At 36.7% G+C, this 17,229-nt stretch overlaps 1 protein-coding gene across 1 annotated transcript; it reads left to right on the forward strand.

Annotated features, from left to right (window-relative positions):
- Window positions 1-256: 256 nt before the first annotated feature.
- LOC128541620 (transmembrane protein 100-like) lies at window positions 257-3,214 on the forward strand. Its single transcript, XM_053512127.1, has 2 exons — window positions 257-313; window positions 464-3,214. Exon 2 carries the CDS (start codon window positions 607-609, stop codon window positions 1,018-1,020), a length of 414 nt encoding a protein of 137 aa, XP_053368102.1. The 5' UTR covers window positions 257-313; window positions 464-606; the 3' UTR covers window positions 1,021-3,214.
- Window positions 3,215-17,229: the final 14,015 nt, after the last annotated feature.

Below are 17,229 nucleotides of genomic sequence, written 5' to 3' on the forward strand. Positions count from 1 at the left end.
AAGAACACAGACAGATGAGACTACTAAGATATAGGCAGATAGGGAAAAAAAAGATTGTGGGAGTGTAGGTGGTGGATATAAGCATCACAGCTCAGTATTATGTTTAGCCGTCTCCGTGCCACATATGATGTCATAGCAGCAAATCAACCAATCAGGAATCTAAGACCTCTCTGCTCTCATTAGCCCCACCCTCCTCTTGGCTCCTTATACTCCACTCGGCTCAACTAGAAAACATACAATGTGCTGTCAGATGAGCAGAGCAGACACACACACTATCACCACAAATACAGCCACACAGAGAAGGAGTGCGAGTGTGAGTCTCCTGTTCCTCGGGCATGATGCTAATACTTTCCTTCCCTCTCTCCTATCTTCTTTCTTCCCTTTATAGCCTCTGTGTGTTTCACGCTCATCTTTTCTTCACTCATTCTAAATCCATCTCTTTTGAATCTCTTTTTCCTCTTAGGCAAATGCGTCCCGCTGACAAAGATAGTAGAGGAAGGCACGAGCACCAGCAGAGGAATCTTCCCCATAAACAGCAGCATCAGCAGCAGCAGCAGCAGCGGTGGTTCTTAACTGTTCACTCCTCACCTGGCTCACAGCTGAGAAATGGGCTGCTCATCCGGACATCTGCCCTGTCAGCCTCCAGCCACTGCACAGCTGCCCACACTGGACCCTGACTCCAACCTGTCCCATGATGGAAGAGCACCCTCAAATGCCTCAAAAACCCCAGAGAACCTCTCGACCCTGGAGCGACTGACACAGGCCACAGGAGGCACAGAAAAGTCCTGGTATCGCTGTGTGTTTCCTTTCGGAGTCATCTCCCTGGTGATAGGCATGGCAGGGACAGGTGTCACCTTTACCTTCAACACGTTGCTTCAAACCAAAGTCGTGTCCCTGGGGCTGCTCATAGTTGGCTTTGTCTTGCTGCTGGTGGCAGCCGCCTGTTGGAGGGTCCACAGGGCGAAAAGGAAGGAGAAGAAAGAAGGAGTTTTCTTCAGTGCTGAGCAGGGCACACTATGAGATGCTCTTATGCTTATCTTGACTGACAGGAAGCAGACAGTTACGTCTTCTAACTTCATTTTGAAAAATGTTCTTCTTCTTGATGAAAGGATCCTGATTTTCTTTGAACATCAGAGGTTTTGTACTGGACATCCAAAATCAGCACTTAACAACTTGCTATCCTGGAGGCTATTGGAGCAGAAAAGGTCTAACTACACTGTGTATAAACACAAACAGAACAGTTTGACTGAGTAAAAAAAAAAAGTTTGAAAGACCTTTCCTTAAATCTAAAAGGGAAAAGACCTTCTTGCAAAGTATTTCTGAGGACTCATGCAGCATGAATGTAGTTAGCTCTATGTGAATATACTGTATTACTGGACGTGATTCTGACACCAAGTCCCCTTACAGTGCTGCAAGTCTCATTCATACATACTACTGTGGGCAAATGTGCCAAGAAACAGCTTTGGAGATGATGGCAAATTCCACTTGAAGAGGAGATGTATTTTGAAGGTGGTTCTTACAGAAAAATAGAAAAGATGACCTCTTTATGATACTGAGAGCTGACCAGAATATGGGTAGGAACCAGGATGTCTAAGTCTAAGGTCAGTAGATACGGTACATCCTTGAGCAAGAAGATTAAATTATTTCTCTATTGAGTAGAGTAGGCTATAAAGTTAAGAATTAGAGAAGACACTGGTCCTTCCTTAATACTTACTAAAATATGCCCTACATGCCTCCTGAGAGGAATATTTTCTAACTGTGAGTGGTAAAGGTATATGTGTGATGTTAGATCCTATTTTGCAAAGATGTATTTTTTGGTGGTGTTGTGGAAAAGTAAAACGCCTATGTGCATGAGTGTCCTCTCATGTGCTTGCATGTGTTTTTTGCACAGTGTTTGTAAAAGCGCCGAGTGATTTCAGTAGGTTCCCACTTTGCTTTAAGATTGACGGCAGAAAGTGCTTAATCATAAAAACCATTAGCAGGCCTTTCTTTACTCCTGAACTTGGAGACCTCTAAAGAACTGGCGAGAACAGTCCTGTGATTTGGAGTGTGTTACTCTCACATGTGAAGTTAGTCATGCTGTTGTGCTATTGAATACTGAATTATTTTACTTTCTGTAAACAAATGAATGTATTACCAGCTTGATAGATTATTGAATATATTGTGATAAAGAGGTGTGTTATGATATAAAAGAAAATGAACTGAAGAAGAATGAACACAAGTCTCATCTCTAGTTCTGTAAACACTGTAACCTTATTGTTATTTTTTGTTTTGTTTTTCTTTTTGAAAAAAAAAACCCATATTTTTTGTATCTCTGTGAACAGAATGGCAGACTATTTTGTATTTGGTGTCTTCTTTCAGTGCCTGTCTTTTTACATTGAATATTTTTTCAGCACTTTTTACTGGTTGCTCTAGAGTTGCGGCATCAATAGGATTATTCAGTGCTCTTTTATAACAGCTCATCGATCTCATATCTATTAATAGTGTTACCCTAGAAATGATGAGAGTAGTGACGGAGACACCTGAGCTCCACAGAAATTGCCTGGGCTTGACGTAAGAGACAAGGAAGACCGAACAAACAATGTTTCTACCATGTTCCCTCGGCTGTATAATGACACTGTAGTGCCTGTCTATGTCGTTACATCTGCAGCTGTTGAGATATGCTGAGAGAAAAATGGAGAGGGCTAGGAAGCAAGAATGAAAGAAGGAGGGAGGGGGAGTTTCCATGAGAATTCATTGATAAAAAAGCAGCCGGAAATAGTCCTACGTGCTTGGAATATAAATCAGCTCAAAGCTAAGCATCAGTCCTGCGTTATGTGACATGATGCATTATGCCTTACACATATACATGCTCTTTATGGTGCACAATTATCATAACCCTCACACTGCATTACCTAAACCTTGCATTTAATAGCTTACAGTATGTACGGTATGAAATTCGCTGAAACATCTTGCTTATTTGCACTTTAAATCAAAAAAACCTGGAGGCAGTTCTAGTCTAGAATGTGATTTGCAAGCCACAAATTCCACACATTTCCACACATTTCCACACACAACATGTGTTTTATCTGCAAAAATATCAGGTGGCTGGTTGCTGTCTCTGGCACATGCTGAGGGATAAATGTAGTGTATGTAGCTTTTTGGCCCAGACTATTAAGCAGAAGCTTCCTGATTTGAAATGTGTGTGTACTTTTATTTTTACACTGTCGTATGTCAATAGATGCGTTTATAGACCTTTGACTATTTAAAATGAATTAAATGCTAAAATGCAACATGAGTGATGCATCCTTGTCTTTTTGTCTTCATTAAGGCTTTAAGTGGCTTTCAAAGAACTCAAACGCTTTATTTACAGATTCAGAGGCAATTCTGCAGGTCTGCGTTAATGCACATCCTCCAGACAAAATGAGCACTCTATCTTTTTCGCGTTGTCATTAATATTCACACAGACATCCCCACCCCCTAACCCACTCACCCTCCTCTCCCCTCCTGCAGAGAGAACCACAAAGAGTGTTTTCAGTGCCTGCCACGATCTGCTAGCTAAAAATAACTCTGTGTGACAGTGTGTGTGTGTGTGTATGAGAGAGAGTGAGAGAGAGAAAGACAGAGAGAGAGAGAGAGAGAGAGAGAGAAAGAGAGAGAGAGAGAGAGAGAATGCATGATTGGACTCGAACATATAAAACATATGATGTCCAATGACCTGGAGACGGATAAAGGGCTAAAAAAAAATGCTCCCATCTGGATGGAAGGATGAAAGCGTGAAGGAAACATTCCACCTGCAGATGGGTCACAGTAAAGAAACTTGACAATAGTGTAAATATTCCACATCATATGGCGAATCTCTCCATGTTTCCATTGCATTAGATTTTCTTTTAATCATTGATCATTCATCACACTTCTAAACTCATCTACAATAAAGGATGATTACTGCTAGGTTATTCAACAGGACAAAGCCGGTATAACAAGATACTCCTCCTGGTAGTCACAAATATCCATAATTAAAAGGCCCTGCATCTAAATGACACACGGTACATTTTTTACTGTCAATTTTAAAATCATTAGCTTCAAATGAAATATGTCCTCTCTTTATATTGACCTTTTTTAACTGACTGTTTGTATAAATAAACACAAACGACTTCAGTCTTAAATGTATGATGTATAACCATATATATGGAACAAACTTTGACGGAATTAAAATGATTTTGTGTCTATATGTTACCAAATGCAGGGGGCTTACCTGTAATTTTTTGCCTGTAAATCATTACAACTGTAAATCATTACAATTCCTTCATCATAGTCATCATTTATTATCTCTTACTGAGGGAGGCTATTAAAATATCCTTCGTGTTTTAATCATATTTTTTTAATTATAGATGTCGCATTGCTAATAATTACTGCTTAAAACAGTAATAATGAAATCCCAAACACAATATTTAAAAAATCCTTTCAAAAATGATAAGACTTCTACATGAAAAAAAGAAACACATTAGCTGGTGGTAGAGCGGACATAGCACCTGCTGTACTCGGAGCAAGATGAGATCATTTTTTTCCTGATTTAAAAGTAAAATTAATCTACTTCTGACCTTTTTGACCCACTTAAATCTTACATCTATGATATTTGGTAATTGGAAAAAAAATCTATGTAACGTACCTTGCCTGTTGCCTGAGAGAGAGAGAGAGAGAGAGAGAGAGAGAGAGAGAGAGAGAGATTACTCTGGTTGCTTTGTTACCATGGAAAATCCCTCAAGTATAAAATAGGTGTTGCAGTCCTTCATGTGAGTCCTTCCCGTGAAGGATTATTTTTAGAGTTTGTTGCAGATCTAAACGTCAGCAGTAGCAACATTCCTTTCTTGTTTCTACATACTAACTCAAATGCTCTCCCAGATAAAATGAGAGCTCCGAAACAATCAGATTTTTTATCAATATGATAAAACAGCTGTACCTTATCACCTATAATCGAGTAGCCATTAACTGATCAGAAATGGTGGCCAACACTATGTTATAGCATGATAACGTTATGACATGGTCGACACTGTGTATATTATAACATGAACAAGTGCGTTACACTAGGAAACGCATAAATGTGTACCCAAATTACAAAAAATAGTTTACCCCTGTTACTGTTAAGCAGATGATACATAAGAATGGTATATCTCTATTATGCAATATTGTATTTCTGTATTATAGGATGATCGGCAACAACATTAGTTTATTTATTTATTTATTAAAGAACAGCAAGTTCTTTGAGGGGAAGAGAAAAGCCACCAACATGCAAACCCCACACACACCAGAAACAAGATTTGACCCTCCAACCATGGAGGTACGAGGCATACAGTATGTACGTTATAATAAGATCATATATTGTATTTTTGTCGATGTTGCAAGAGTAAAACATTTATTATATTTGTTCCTTACTGAACTGCAGCAGCACATACATTGTAGTCTTATGTCACCAAAATATATGAAAACACAGTTATTTGTCAGCATCAGCTCACAATATGGAGCCAGTGTGTGAGAGATAAACACAGACAATCCTTTTATTTATCTGAGTGGCCGTCACCCTCCTCCCTCATGCAGTGAGAGGCAACTGGGCTATGATCCTTCTCTAATCAGAGGTTTCTGCAGCTGTGTCGCCTTTGAAAAATGGATCACACCATTCCATTACGCAGAAAGGTTCCTTCTAACACTGGAGAGACAGACCAGAACACTCACACGCACGCATACACATGCCACATGCTATATACACACTACAACATACAAAGGGCATGTATCATGCACACATATACTAGCTGGACTCCCCCCCCCCCCTTTATCCCCCCCCCCCCCCCCCCAAAAAAAAACAAACAAACAAAAAAACAAACAAACACCTGGATTCAACTAAGCAAATACATGAGATCATTCCATTGGACCATTGCTGTAGTAATTAATATGGTTCAGCTAGCCACAAGATATTAAACTCTAACTGATGCAGTGAGTAGTTTCTCATTTTTTAAACAACCATGTCAGAAAAAAATATCCTGCAGTCATAGCAAAGAGAAGAAGAACTCTGTTTCAGAAAGGTCGAATTATTGTCCTGCATCATGCAAAGAAAACAACTAAGCAGATGGCCGTAACTACTACAAGTAAGGTTAAGAAATGAAACACGAGCATATTAAAACCTGGAAAAATAGTGGTGAACCATCATATTCAAGGAACAAATATGATCAGAAAAACATCTTGAATGGCCAGATTTTCCAGCAATGGATTGTCTCTTCCCTGGTGGCACAGGCACATTCAAAGATGACAATGCCATGGTTCATCGGGCTTAAATTGTGAAAGAGTGGTTCAGGAAGCATAAGACATTTTCACGCATGAATTGGCCACCACAGAATCCAGACCTTAATCCCATTGAGAATTTTTGGGATGTGCCGGAGAAGACTTTAATCAGTAGTCTGACTCTACCATCATCAATACAAGATCTTAGAGAGAAATTAATGTGTCACTGGAAGAAAATAAATGTTGTGACATTGCATAGGCTTACAGTATCAAAATGATGTCACATTTGCAATCAAAGCAAAAGGTTGTCCAATAAATTATTAGAGTGTATGACTTTTTTTTTTTTGGCTGGACAACCAAACGTATAAAAAAAACATATAAAGGACAATTACTCTGTCAGCATGATACTATTAAAATTATCATTTATAATTATATTATGATTAAATAAAAAAAACAGCTCATTACTTCACTTCAAACTTAACATTACAAATGATAGATACATGCATTGTTGTTTTATGTTCTATTTTTATTCTGTGATCTCTCTAAGGCATCACATTATAATTGCACTCATTCTGATGTCACTCATTCTGATGTCACTCAATGTGATGTCACCAACCTTGCACATATCCCAAAAATTCTCAATGAAATTAAGGTCTAAACTGTGTGGTGGCCAATCCATGCGTGAAAAAATGTCTCATGCTCCCTGAACCACTCTTTCACAATTTGAGCCCGATGAACCATGGCATTGTCATCTTTGAATGTGCCTGTGCCACCAGAGAAGAAACAGTCCATTGCTGGAAATACCTGGCCATTCAAGATGTGTTTCTGATCATATTTGTTCCCTGAAGATGATGGTTAACACAAAGCCCAAGCAAAACTTTTGCATTGCATCACGGGTCAACTGTGACGATGCCTTGAAATTATGCCGAAAAGTGGTTAATAACTTTGTGTAACATTATATCGAGTGACATCACATTGAGTGACATCATAGTTTAATGTGTTTTCCAGCATCTGCGGCTTTTTAGAAACATGCATCGTTATTATATGTTCTTTTTTTTTTTTGGTTTGTGTTCTCTGACATTTTCTTGTTTCTTTGTTACTTATTTGGCCAGTTTAGTGAATTCAGGCCTACTCTTGCAAGTACATGGGTTAGCCAGTATAAATGGGTTAGCAGTAATAATCCCCACTGACTTCTAAAGATAATAAGAAATCAATATAAGGTCCACAGCCACAATTGGATAAATGTGACTCATCAACTCTCGTCAGTCACACAGGTTAGATTTGTGCAATGTTCAATAGTGTGCAGTAAATGTTATTGATCAAATTTTCAGTTTTGTGAAAATTTTTATAAATACCTTTTTTGTGTCCTATAAACTTATGCTGCTGGAAAACTATTTTAGGGGTAGCAGGGAAGTCAGCATCCAAACATGATACAGTGATAAACCTGGTATCAAAATGGACTTACTGAACCAGGAATATGAATATGCAAGACTCAAATCAGATTTCAATTAACACATCCTCTACAGGTGATGATGATGATGATGATGATCATTATTATTATTATTATTATTACAAAAATACACAGAATTTTATGAAGACGAGAGCTGCAGATTTATGTAGCCTTGGAATGACCATCATGTCAGGTGACTTCGAATAGTGAAACAACACAAGACACCTCTTTAACAAATTAACAGTAGTGATTGTGAGAGAGAACCTGTGAAAGTATAATGAATGTAAATGAGGTTCACCATAGGATAATCACTATGGAAAATGAATGAATGAATGAATGAATGAAGGAAGGCATAAATATGCTCATATAGTTTAGATAAGAGAATTATAACTAAATTTAATCCAACTCTCGGTTTACATATATAAACCCGGTATATATATATAACATTTTTTTGCGTCTCTGTATTTTTTATGTCTTTTCAAGTCTCGGATTATTGTGTTTTCTCCTGATTATAACTTTTTTCCTACCAGGAATTTTAATGTGTGTGTGTCTGTACATGTCTTAAACTCTCTACCTTTATTCTATCTACTGTTATTAAACCAGATTTAAACATGCAAATACATTTATCACTGCATCCCTTTTTAGAGCCCTGTATATATCCCCACATATTATAGTTCATCAAGTTCCTCAACAGTGACAGGCATGTTGTATTTATTTTAATCAAGTATTAATGTGAAATTGTTCCCACTAAAAAAATCTCAACAAAGCCTGGGCTTTATTGCATTCCTCCTTATAAGCATAATTTTTATCATCCAAAAATATTTCTGTTTTGACATGGGAGTTATCTAAGATTTTAAGAGAAAAATAGTCTATGACCTGAGAGAAGGGGAAATGGAAATATATGGGCAAATGTTGAGAAAAGAGTAGAGGAAAAGTGTGTGTGCATGTGTGTGTGTGTGTGTGTGTGTGTGTGTGTGTGTGTGTGTGTGAGAGAGAGAGAGAGAGAGAGAGAGAGAGAGAGAGAGAGAGAAAGAGAAAGAAATAGAGTTGTCAGTGCAGTCAAAAGCTCCTTGACCCTTATCCTCTCCTGCCTCACCTCTCTGTCTACTGTGTGACAAAACTGCACCTCAGCCATAAGGCCATAAAACCTGTGAGTTTACTTGCATTATGAATACTAATGCATGGCTTCTTGATTAGGAAAAAAACATCTGAGAGAATCATACTGTTTAGTGCACAATTAATTATCTAAGTAAAGACAAACAGTTAGGGAGAAATAAATAATAAATGTGATTATATGTCATTTCTCAGAAGAAAATGTGTCACATCATGATGAAAAGATAATTGCAATCTTTTTTTTCAACAGATTATGATCAAATAATAGCAGGGTACTGTGGTTCTACCTGCATCTACCATGGAAGTTCTGCATATTTTGGAGTGTTTTTGTAACTAAATCAATTAATCAAATAAATAACATATAGTGACTAGTATGGTCTTTACTGTTCCACGGGAACTAAAAAAAAAATAGTAAACAGCAAAAAAAAAACAAAAAAAAAAGACATTATCTTTACACAGGATGATGATAACATGACCATCATGATGTAAATTATTTAGCTTTCTACTGATACATTCAGTAATGCTGTATGACTAATAGTTTGAAAATATCAAGCTGAAGGCTTTATACACACAGCTTACAAGACGTCATACATATCAGAAAGGGCATATGACTAAACTGGGAGAAAAAGCATCTTGAAACAGATAATTGCAGAGATGACAGATGTTACTGCAAAGCTGCACCCCTGAGTCTGCTTTCTTGGCCAAAGTGCTTATTATTAGCAAATACTTAGTATAAAACAGAGTTTGAATTACCAATCCCCATGATTTTGAATTGAGTTCTTGATCTGTAATATTTTATGTTTGCTTAATGTATAAAAAATCTTGTATGTTTTTTTTCTTTTCGTTATTTTAAGCAGCCTAACCAGAGAATTATCTACAGCTTCTGCAATGCAATTCCACTAACTGAAATACTTAAGAATGAGAGGAGTGAGTGAGAGAGAGAGAGAGAGAGAGAGAGAGGGAGCAGGCATTATATCCTTCAAGCACACACATACAATTAGTGATAGTAGGACAGTTCTTCATGAGCTGTTCAGCCAAAGCTAGTTAGGATGTGTGAAAGAAAATCTCGAACAGAAATCAATTGGAAGAAAGCAATTAGTGTCTCTTATTATTTGCTCCATTTTTAAGGAATTGACAATACTCACTTTTAAATACTGACTATTCTGTCTTTCAGCCAAGAAACCCAAGATTTTGTGGTCCAGTGAAGATAGGAGAAGGTCAGTGTGTACGTTCTGTAACTTTAACAACAGACTTTAATCATAATATTTTAAAATGAGGCATCATATTGTCTTCAGGGTGAGAACATGCTCCCTTGCAGTCTGTTGATTTAAACTGAAGCAATCAATGTACCCAAGCTTACACACTGCTCTAATTACACTTTAATTGTTTTTCTGCTTTGACACCCACACATTCAGATCTTTATGTCACTAAGTTGACATGATCACACGTGCGCCTGGCTGGGTGGGTGGATGTGCTGGGGGCGTTTAGCAGAAATGTCACCGGGGAGAAAGATAAGCATACCAGTAGACATCTTAGCCATTATAGACCTTCTTCAGTCAAATAGAGAGAGGCCATTAGGCAATATTGTAATGAAATTATTATTAAAACATTTTATCAGGTCATAGATTACTATAATAATTTTGGCTATAAAACATTAAGAGACCCATTTCTTGAAAATGAAAGTTGGAAATTAGGTCTTAGCCTTTAGAGTGACGTGTCCCTCCTTCTGAGTCAGGCCAGTATCTTGTCAAATAGTTTTATTCTGTATTAAGCTTAATGCTATAGTGAACTAACAATGTTATGTTTGGCTTTGTGAAATATATTTACACCCTTTGTTTATTTATCTAGCAAGTCATGAGTTGATATATTTCCTGAAACAAAACAGAAGTTTTCGAATAATATTTCAGACTTGCCCAATATTTGTTGGTTGGGCAAATGCTGTTTGAAACATAATATTTATGTTCCAGACCTTCAATAATACTTGCTCTCAGTATAATGTGTCAATATGCATCTGTGAAAACAAAGGTAAACTATTTTTTGTGATTCAATGTTTTCTACATAAATTTTTTAGTTTTTACAGACAGGATCACATATACACTCCTTTTTTGTGTCAAATGGAAGGCAACTCCATAACATAGGGGATCTGCATGAAAACGCCCTGCCGCAGTTTTTTATAATACGATGGACTGACAAGCAAACCCTACTATCAAAAACCCTTTGATAGAAGTAGGGACGGCGGATCATAAAACACTGGAAATTCACTTATGTACCATGGTGCGAGAACATTTAGTGCTTAATATTGTCTGGTGATAGAAAGGTCTAGGCTGACTGGAGCTTGTTTACGCACACAGTAAAACATCCAGACAATAAGCTATTACAGCAATTCAACCTGGAGGTAACAAAAGCATAAACAAGTTTTTCTGCATTATGTTGTAAGAAAATATTTCTTATCTTTGCAATATTTCTGAGATAAAAGAAGGCTATCCTAATAATATTATATATATGAGCTTCAAGTAAAAGACTGAGATCAATAACTACAAGAAGGTATTTTGCTTCTGCACATGATGAAACAGAAAGGCCATCAATTCTTATTCAGTTACTATGTGATCTGAAAGCTTACTTCTAGTTGCATGTGGTTCTAGTACCAGTAACCCTGTCTTATTAGAACTAAGTAGGAAAAAGTTAATAAGCAAGCAAAGTCTAATGTCCTTCACACATTTATCAACTTTGTTGTAGATGTTTCTCATCTGGCTTTGGTAAGACATATTATTGGTGTCATCAGCATAACACTGGAAACTACTCACAATCTATGTTACCCAGAAGAAGCACATAGAGAGAAAATAGCAGTGGGCCTGAAACAGAACCCTACTGAACATGAAACTTTACTTAAGTATATGCAGAATAGTCACCATTTACATCTACAAAGTGATAATCAGTCAAATAGGACCTAAACGAGGAGAGGGTTGTTCCTACAACATTTTCCTGTACTATCAGGAAGAATAAAAAAGATCAATGGTTTTGAAAGCTGCACTAAGGTCAAGCAACACAAGAAAAGAGACATAACCCTGATCAAAGGCCAATAGGAGGCCATTTATAGAAAGGTCATTTCCCACTTTACCTATCACTGTCTTTGTGCTATATGATAAGGCCTGACAGGGTCAAGGTCAGGTTTCTTAATTAGGGATTTAATAGCTACTAATATAAAATACTTGTAACAAAGTAATGTAACAATTGCTAAGTCAAGAGTCAAGAGTTGACTCTTTTTAAAAGGGGTTCAGTTATTTATGGTATAATCTGTTTTAAATCCCATCATTTTCATATTGAAAAAATAACAAAACATGGTGTGCATGTTTCTGTGATGGTCATATTCTTTGATTATTTTTTTAAAATGTTTTTCTTGTGAATTTTACAGTATTAAATAGACTCTATGATCTATGATTTTCCTCTATAGTTCAGGACACTCTCCTTGTATGCTGTTTGAAATGCTACCAATTTAGTTTGACATCATTTATGATCTTGTTTTCAAAGGTGTGTGTCTGATCATTATCCCAGGGAGATAGGTTTTTCTCTTAAATTATTTGTATTTTAAGTGGAGCTACATTATTTAAGGTATAATGGAACACTGATTCTAAACATTCAGTCGACTGATCGAGTTCTGTGGGGACAGAAGGAGATCCAATCAAATCATCGTTAATAGTTAAAAACATCAACAAGTTATAGAAAAACATATGTGCAGTAGTTGATGTGAATGTGGGTATATATACAGTTATCCAAACAGCCAATTATGTGACAGGAGCGCAATGCAGAAAATCATACAGAAACATGTCTCAGTTAATATTATAAGTCGCTCTGGATAAGCGCGTCTGCCAAATGCCTAAATGTAAATGTAATGTTTAAACATCAGAACTAGGGAAATTGTGATCTTAGTATCTTTGGCAATGCCTTGACTGTTTGTGATTATTTCAAAGAACCTGCTGAAACTCTGAGATTTTCACACACAACAATCTTGTATTTTGGTTTCACAGTAAATGGTATGAAAAAATCAACTGTGCAGCAGTTTTGCAGGTGGAAGTGCCTTTTTGATGTGAAAGGAGAATGATTAGACTGTTTATAGCTGTCAGGAATGCCATGGTAACGCAAATTACCACTTTTTACACCCATGGTGACCATAAAAACATCTCAAAATGGCAAAAGACTTTCAGGGGTACAGGCTACAACAGCAGAAGATTGGGTTGCATTCCTGTCAGCCAAGAAGAGGCATCTGAGATGAGACAGGAAGTCACAGACTAAGCAAAACTGCATAGTTAAGATCCCACATGAGGATCTAAGAGGCCACCTGGTCTGATAAATCTCACTCTCCACTGCAAAATCCTGATGGTAGGGTCAGAATTTGGCATCAAGAACATGAATTTTTGGATTCTACTGGTGACATACATTTGCCCCCTTAATTGTTGAGCATTGCTTTATAGCCAGAATCTGAGTATATTTATCGAAGTATTGTTGTTGACCATGTACATCTCTTTATAGCCACAATTTACCAATAGAATGACAGCTACACCCAGCATAATAATGTTCCATGCTAAAAAGCGCATGTCATATCAAAGTGGTTTTCAAGAACATGACAGTAAGCTCAGTGTATGTTTGTGGCATTTCCAGCGGCCGCCTCTGAATCCAGTAGCACCTTTGGGATGTGGTAGAATGTGAGATTTACAGCATGTGAATTATGTGATGCAATGTTGACATGGATAATAATCTCGAATGAATGTCTTTAACACTTTGCAGAATCAATGTCAAACATTTGAGGCTGTCCTAAAAGCAAAGTGTGGTCCTAACAATTATAACCTGAATAACCTGAAAATTGGGACATTTTTTAAATTTGAATAAAATGCATTTTATCAGATTTTCAAATCACATGAGCCAATATTTTATTCACAATAGAATAGCTAATATTAAATTTAATGCCTACTACAGGTCTAAAAAAACCAAACATTTTTGCCTGATATAGGTTTTGTCTGGAACACTGTTCCACTTTGAAACAGGTCATTTTAAATGAGCCTTGGCCCACAGGACACAGCAGAGCTTCTGGACCATGTTTACATATGGCTTCCTTTTTGCATAATAAAGATTTAATTGGCATCTGCAGATGGCATGGCGAATGTTCACCGACAGTGGTTTCTGGAAGTATTCCTGGGCCCATTTGGTAATGTCAATGAAACAATCATGCCAATGAGTAATGCAGTGTCATCTTTGTTTTTAAAGTATTCCACAATCTTTTTACACATGTTACGCATTATGCATATTATCTCACAGATTGGTGAGGCTCTGCACATTTTTACTTCTGAGAGCCTTAACAGGTAGCCAGTGCAGGGGTGATAATTTTGGGGTCATATGATTATATTTTCTTGATCTGGTAAGAACTCTGGTGGCTGCATTTTGGACTACTGTAGCTTGTTTATTAAGGATGCAGGACAACCACATAGTAATGCAGTAGTCCAGTCTGGAGGTCATAAATGCATGAACTAGCTTTTCTCCATCAGATAAAAGATAAAATGTTCCAAAGCTTGGCAATATTTCTAGGGTGGAAGCAGGCTGTTTTTTTTAACATTGGAAATATGATTTTCAAGGGACAAGTTGCTGTCTAAAATCATGCCCAGGTCTAATAAAAGTAATAGTACATCCTTTAAAATGCAAGCTCAATTGTGAGACCTTTTGTGTACTGGCTTTTGGACAATAAGTAATATTTCTGTCTTATCTGGATTTATTTTAAAAAACTTATCGGTTATCCAATTTTTTATATATATTAACACACTTAATCAAGACAATTTAGATATTTCATCTGGTTTTGTTGCAACTATAACTGTGTACTGTCAGCATAACAATGACAACTACACCCATTTCCTCTAATAATGTTAACCAAGGAAAGCATATACATGGAGAACAGCAGAGGTCCTTAAACTGACCCTTGCAGGACCCCATATTTCACTGGCAATACACCAGACAGTTCTCCATGTATCTACAAAATGCTATTGATAAGACAAGTAAAATCTAAAACATTTTAATGCCTGTCTCTAAATATATATGTGATTTTGTAAGCGATCTATGAGAATATTATGATCTATATTGTCAAATGCATCACTAAGATCAATTAAGACTAATATTGAAATGCAGCCTTGGTCTGAAGCTAAAAACAAGTCATTTGTAATTTTAATTAGCATAATTTCTGTACTATGATGCGGCCTGAAACCTGACTGACATTCTCCAAAGATATTGCTTTTCTATAAGACGGAGCATACTTGAGCTGGAAGGTTTAAAATTGGTCTGTAATTTGTTATTTCATTGGGGGCTAATTTAATTTTTGTAGTTTTTAAGAAGTGGCTTAATGACTGCCAACTTGAGAGGTTTAGGGACTTGAACTAAATATTTATAGAAATTAATAATGTTTAGAAGTGTTTCTCAAGCTGTATGTATCACTTCTTATAGTATTCTAGATGGAATTGGATCTAACAAACAGCTCTTTCTGTCCTATACCTGTAAAACACTGAAAACCATCTCCAGATAGCTTAGGTTTTGTTAGTCTAGCCACTGCATGTATAAATAAGAAGGTCTTTTATGTCTGCCATTTTTAAAATCGAATGGGTGCAACATTGTCTAGTGTTCTGGTAAAAATCGTGCCTTGTTATGTTATTATTCACTTCATCTAAATCATCTGCACTTAGGGGTCTGGTAAGATGTTGACACAGGTCTGTCAGACTGCTTGTGAATCTGTTTTTGTCGAAATAGTATTTCTACCAAATCGATAATGTGATGAGACAAAGCTAATCTGTTCAACAGGTAGAGTATACATCATTGCTTTGAGGTAGAATATCTATATCATAGTTAAATCTAGCATATGATTAAAACAATGAGTCGGTCTATTAATGATTTAGGTTAAGCCCAGAGGAATTGAGTAAATCCAGAAATGCCAGTCCTAAGGTGTCATTAGCATCCTCTCTATGAATGTTAAAGTCTCCTACAATCAACTCTTTGTCCAAATTAATCAATAGGTCTGACAGTAAATGTGCAAACTCTTTATAAAAATCAATGTATGGCCCCGGGGGTCTATACACAGCGACCAGAGCGAGATATAGCAGGGATTTATTATGTATATCAGTATGTCGAACATTAAGAATAAGCAGTTCGAATGTGCTAAACCTGGGTCCTGTTTTCTGAGTAACAGTAAGAAACGTTTTTAGTTGCAACACCATCTCCACTACCAGATTGACGGGGGTCATGCTTATAGAAATATACTTTAAAAATAATTTTAAGAGCTTTTAACAAATGTATTCTTTGATCTCACTATTCAGGGAACAGAAACAGTTTCCATACGACGAGATATGTATGCACTTGTATCAGTATGGTGAGTTGAACTATAGCTATTATATACTGTATATGATCTGAGATATGACTTACCAGTCAGATGGTTGATTAATTGAATTGATGGTTTTATCTATGCGCCACCCAGGATGTATATCTATGGCACATCGGGCAATAGATATACATCCGCAGTTTCTGTGGCAGTTATTAACAGGGCCGGGATGCCAACTTGACACACTTGAGGATGAAGACCCAGTGGCATCGGGGTTCAAACCAGGGACTTTCAGGTCTGCAGTCAAACACTTTAATCACCAAGACACCCGGTTGATAAATTAAGTTGATTAATTTAATTGATTAATTGTTGAAAAAATAATATCAGTTTTGCTATGTATTTGAAAAAAAATAAAAAAATTTCATTGGGTGTATAAAGTACACACTTTGAACTTTTAAAAATGTTCTGATTACTTGGAAACCACTCACTTCTGCTAAACATAGACCTAGAAACCATATGGCTTTGGACTGCAACTGATTTAAACAGTTTTGCTAAGATTGCTTAGGATTGATATTGCAGTGATAGATTTAAGACTGCAATTTTCACAGACAATGGAACTGTCTCAAGTCTCCATCAGTGAACAGTTAATAAAGTCAACAAAATAGACTTTGTGTTAAACTATAAGCAATTCCACTTTTTGACATTTACAGTTATAGAAGGGAATGATGGGTGGATGGGTTCCCTTTTGAGCTTTTTTCCTTGAAGTGTCTATTGTTAAAATAAAATAGAAATAAATAAAAAAGAGGCTTCAAAACAATTATATTTTCATTCCAAACTTGTGTCCTAATGAGCAGGCTTCCTATGTGAGAGTAGATTTATATACTGTACGCTACCAAAATTACCAGAAGATGACTGAATACTGTATTTCGGTATTGGACTGTGCTCAGTTAAAAAGGGGTGGGAATTGAAGGGGATGTCATGCTGCAGTTTTTCTAAAGGAAACAGCAATCGAACAGCAATCCCACTTTCTGCATTAAACTTGGTAGTTATAGAATATTTTTTAGATATA

The sequence above is a fragment of the Clarias gariepinus genome, chromosome 14 (genome assembly GCF_024256425.1).
Source record: "Clarias gariepinus isolate MV-2021 ecotype Netherlands chromosome 14, CGAR_prim_01v2, whole genome shotgun sequence".
NCBI lineage: Eukaryota > Metazoa > Chordata > Actinopteri > Siluriformes > Clariidae > Clarias > Clarias gariepinus.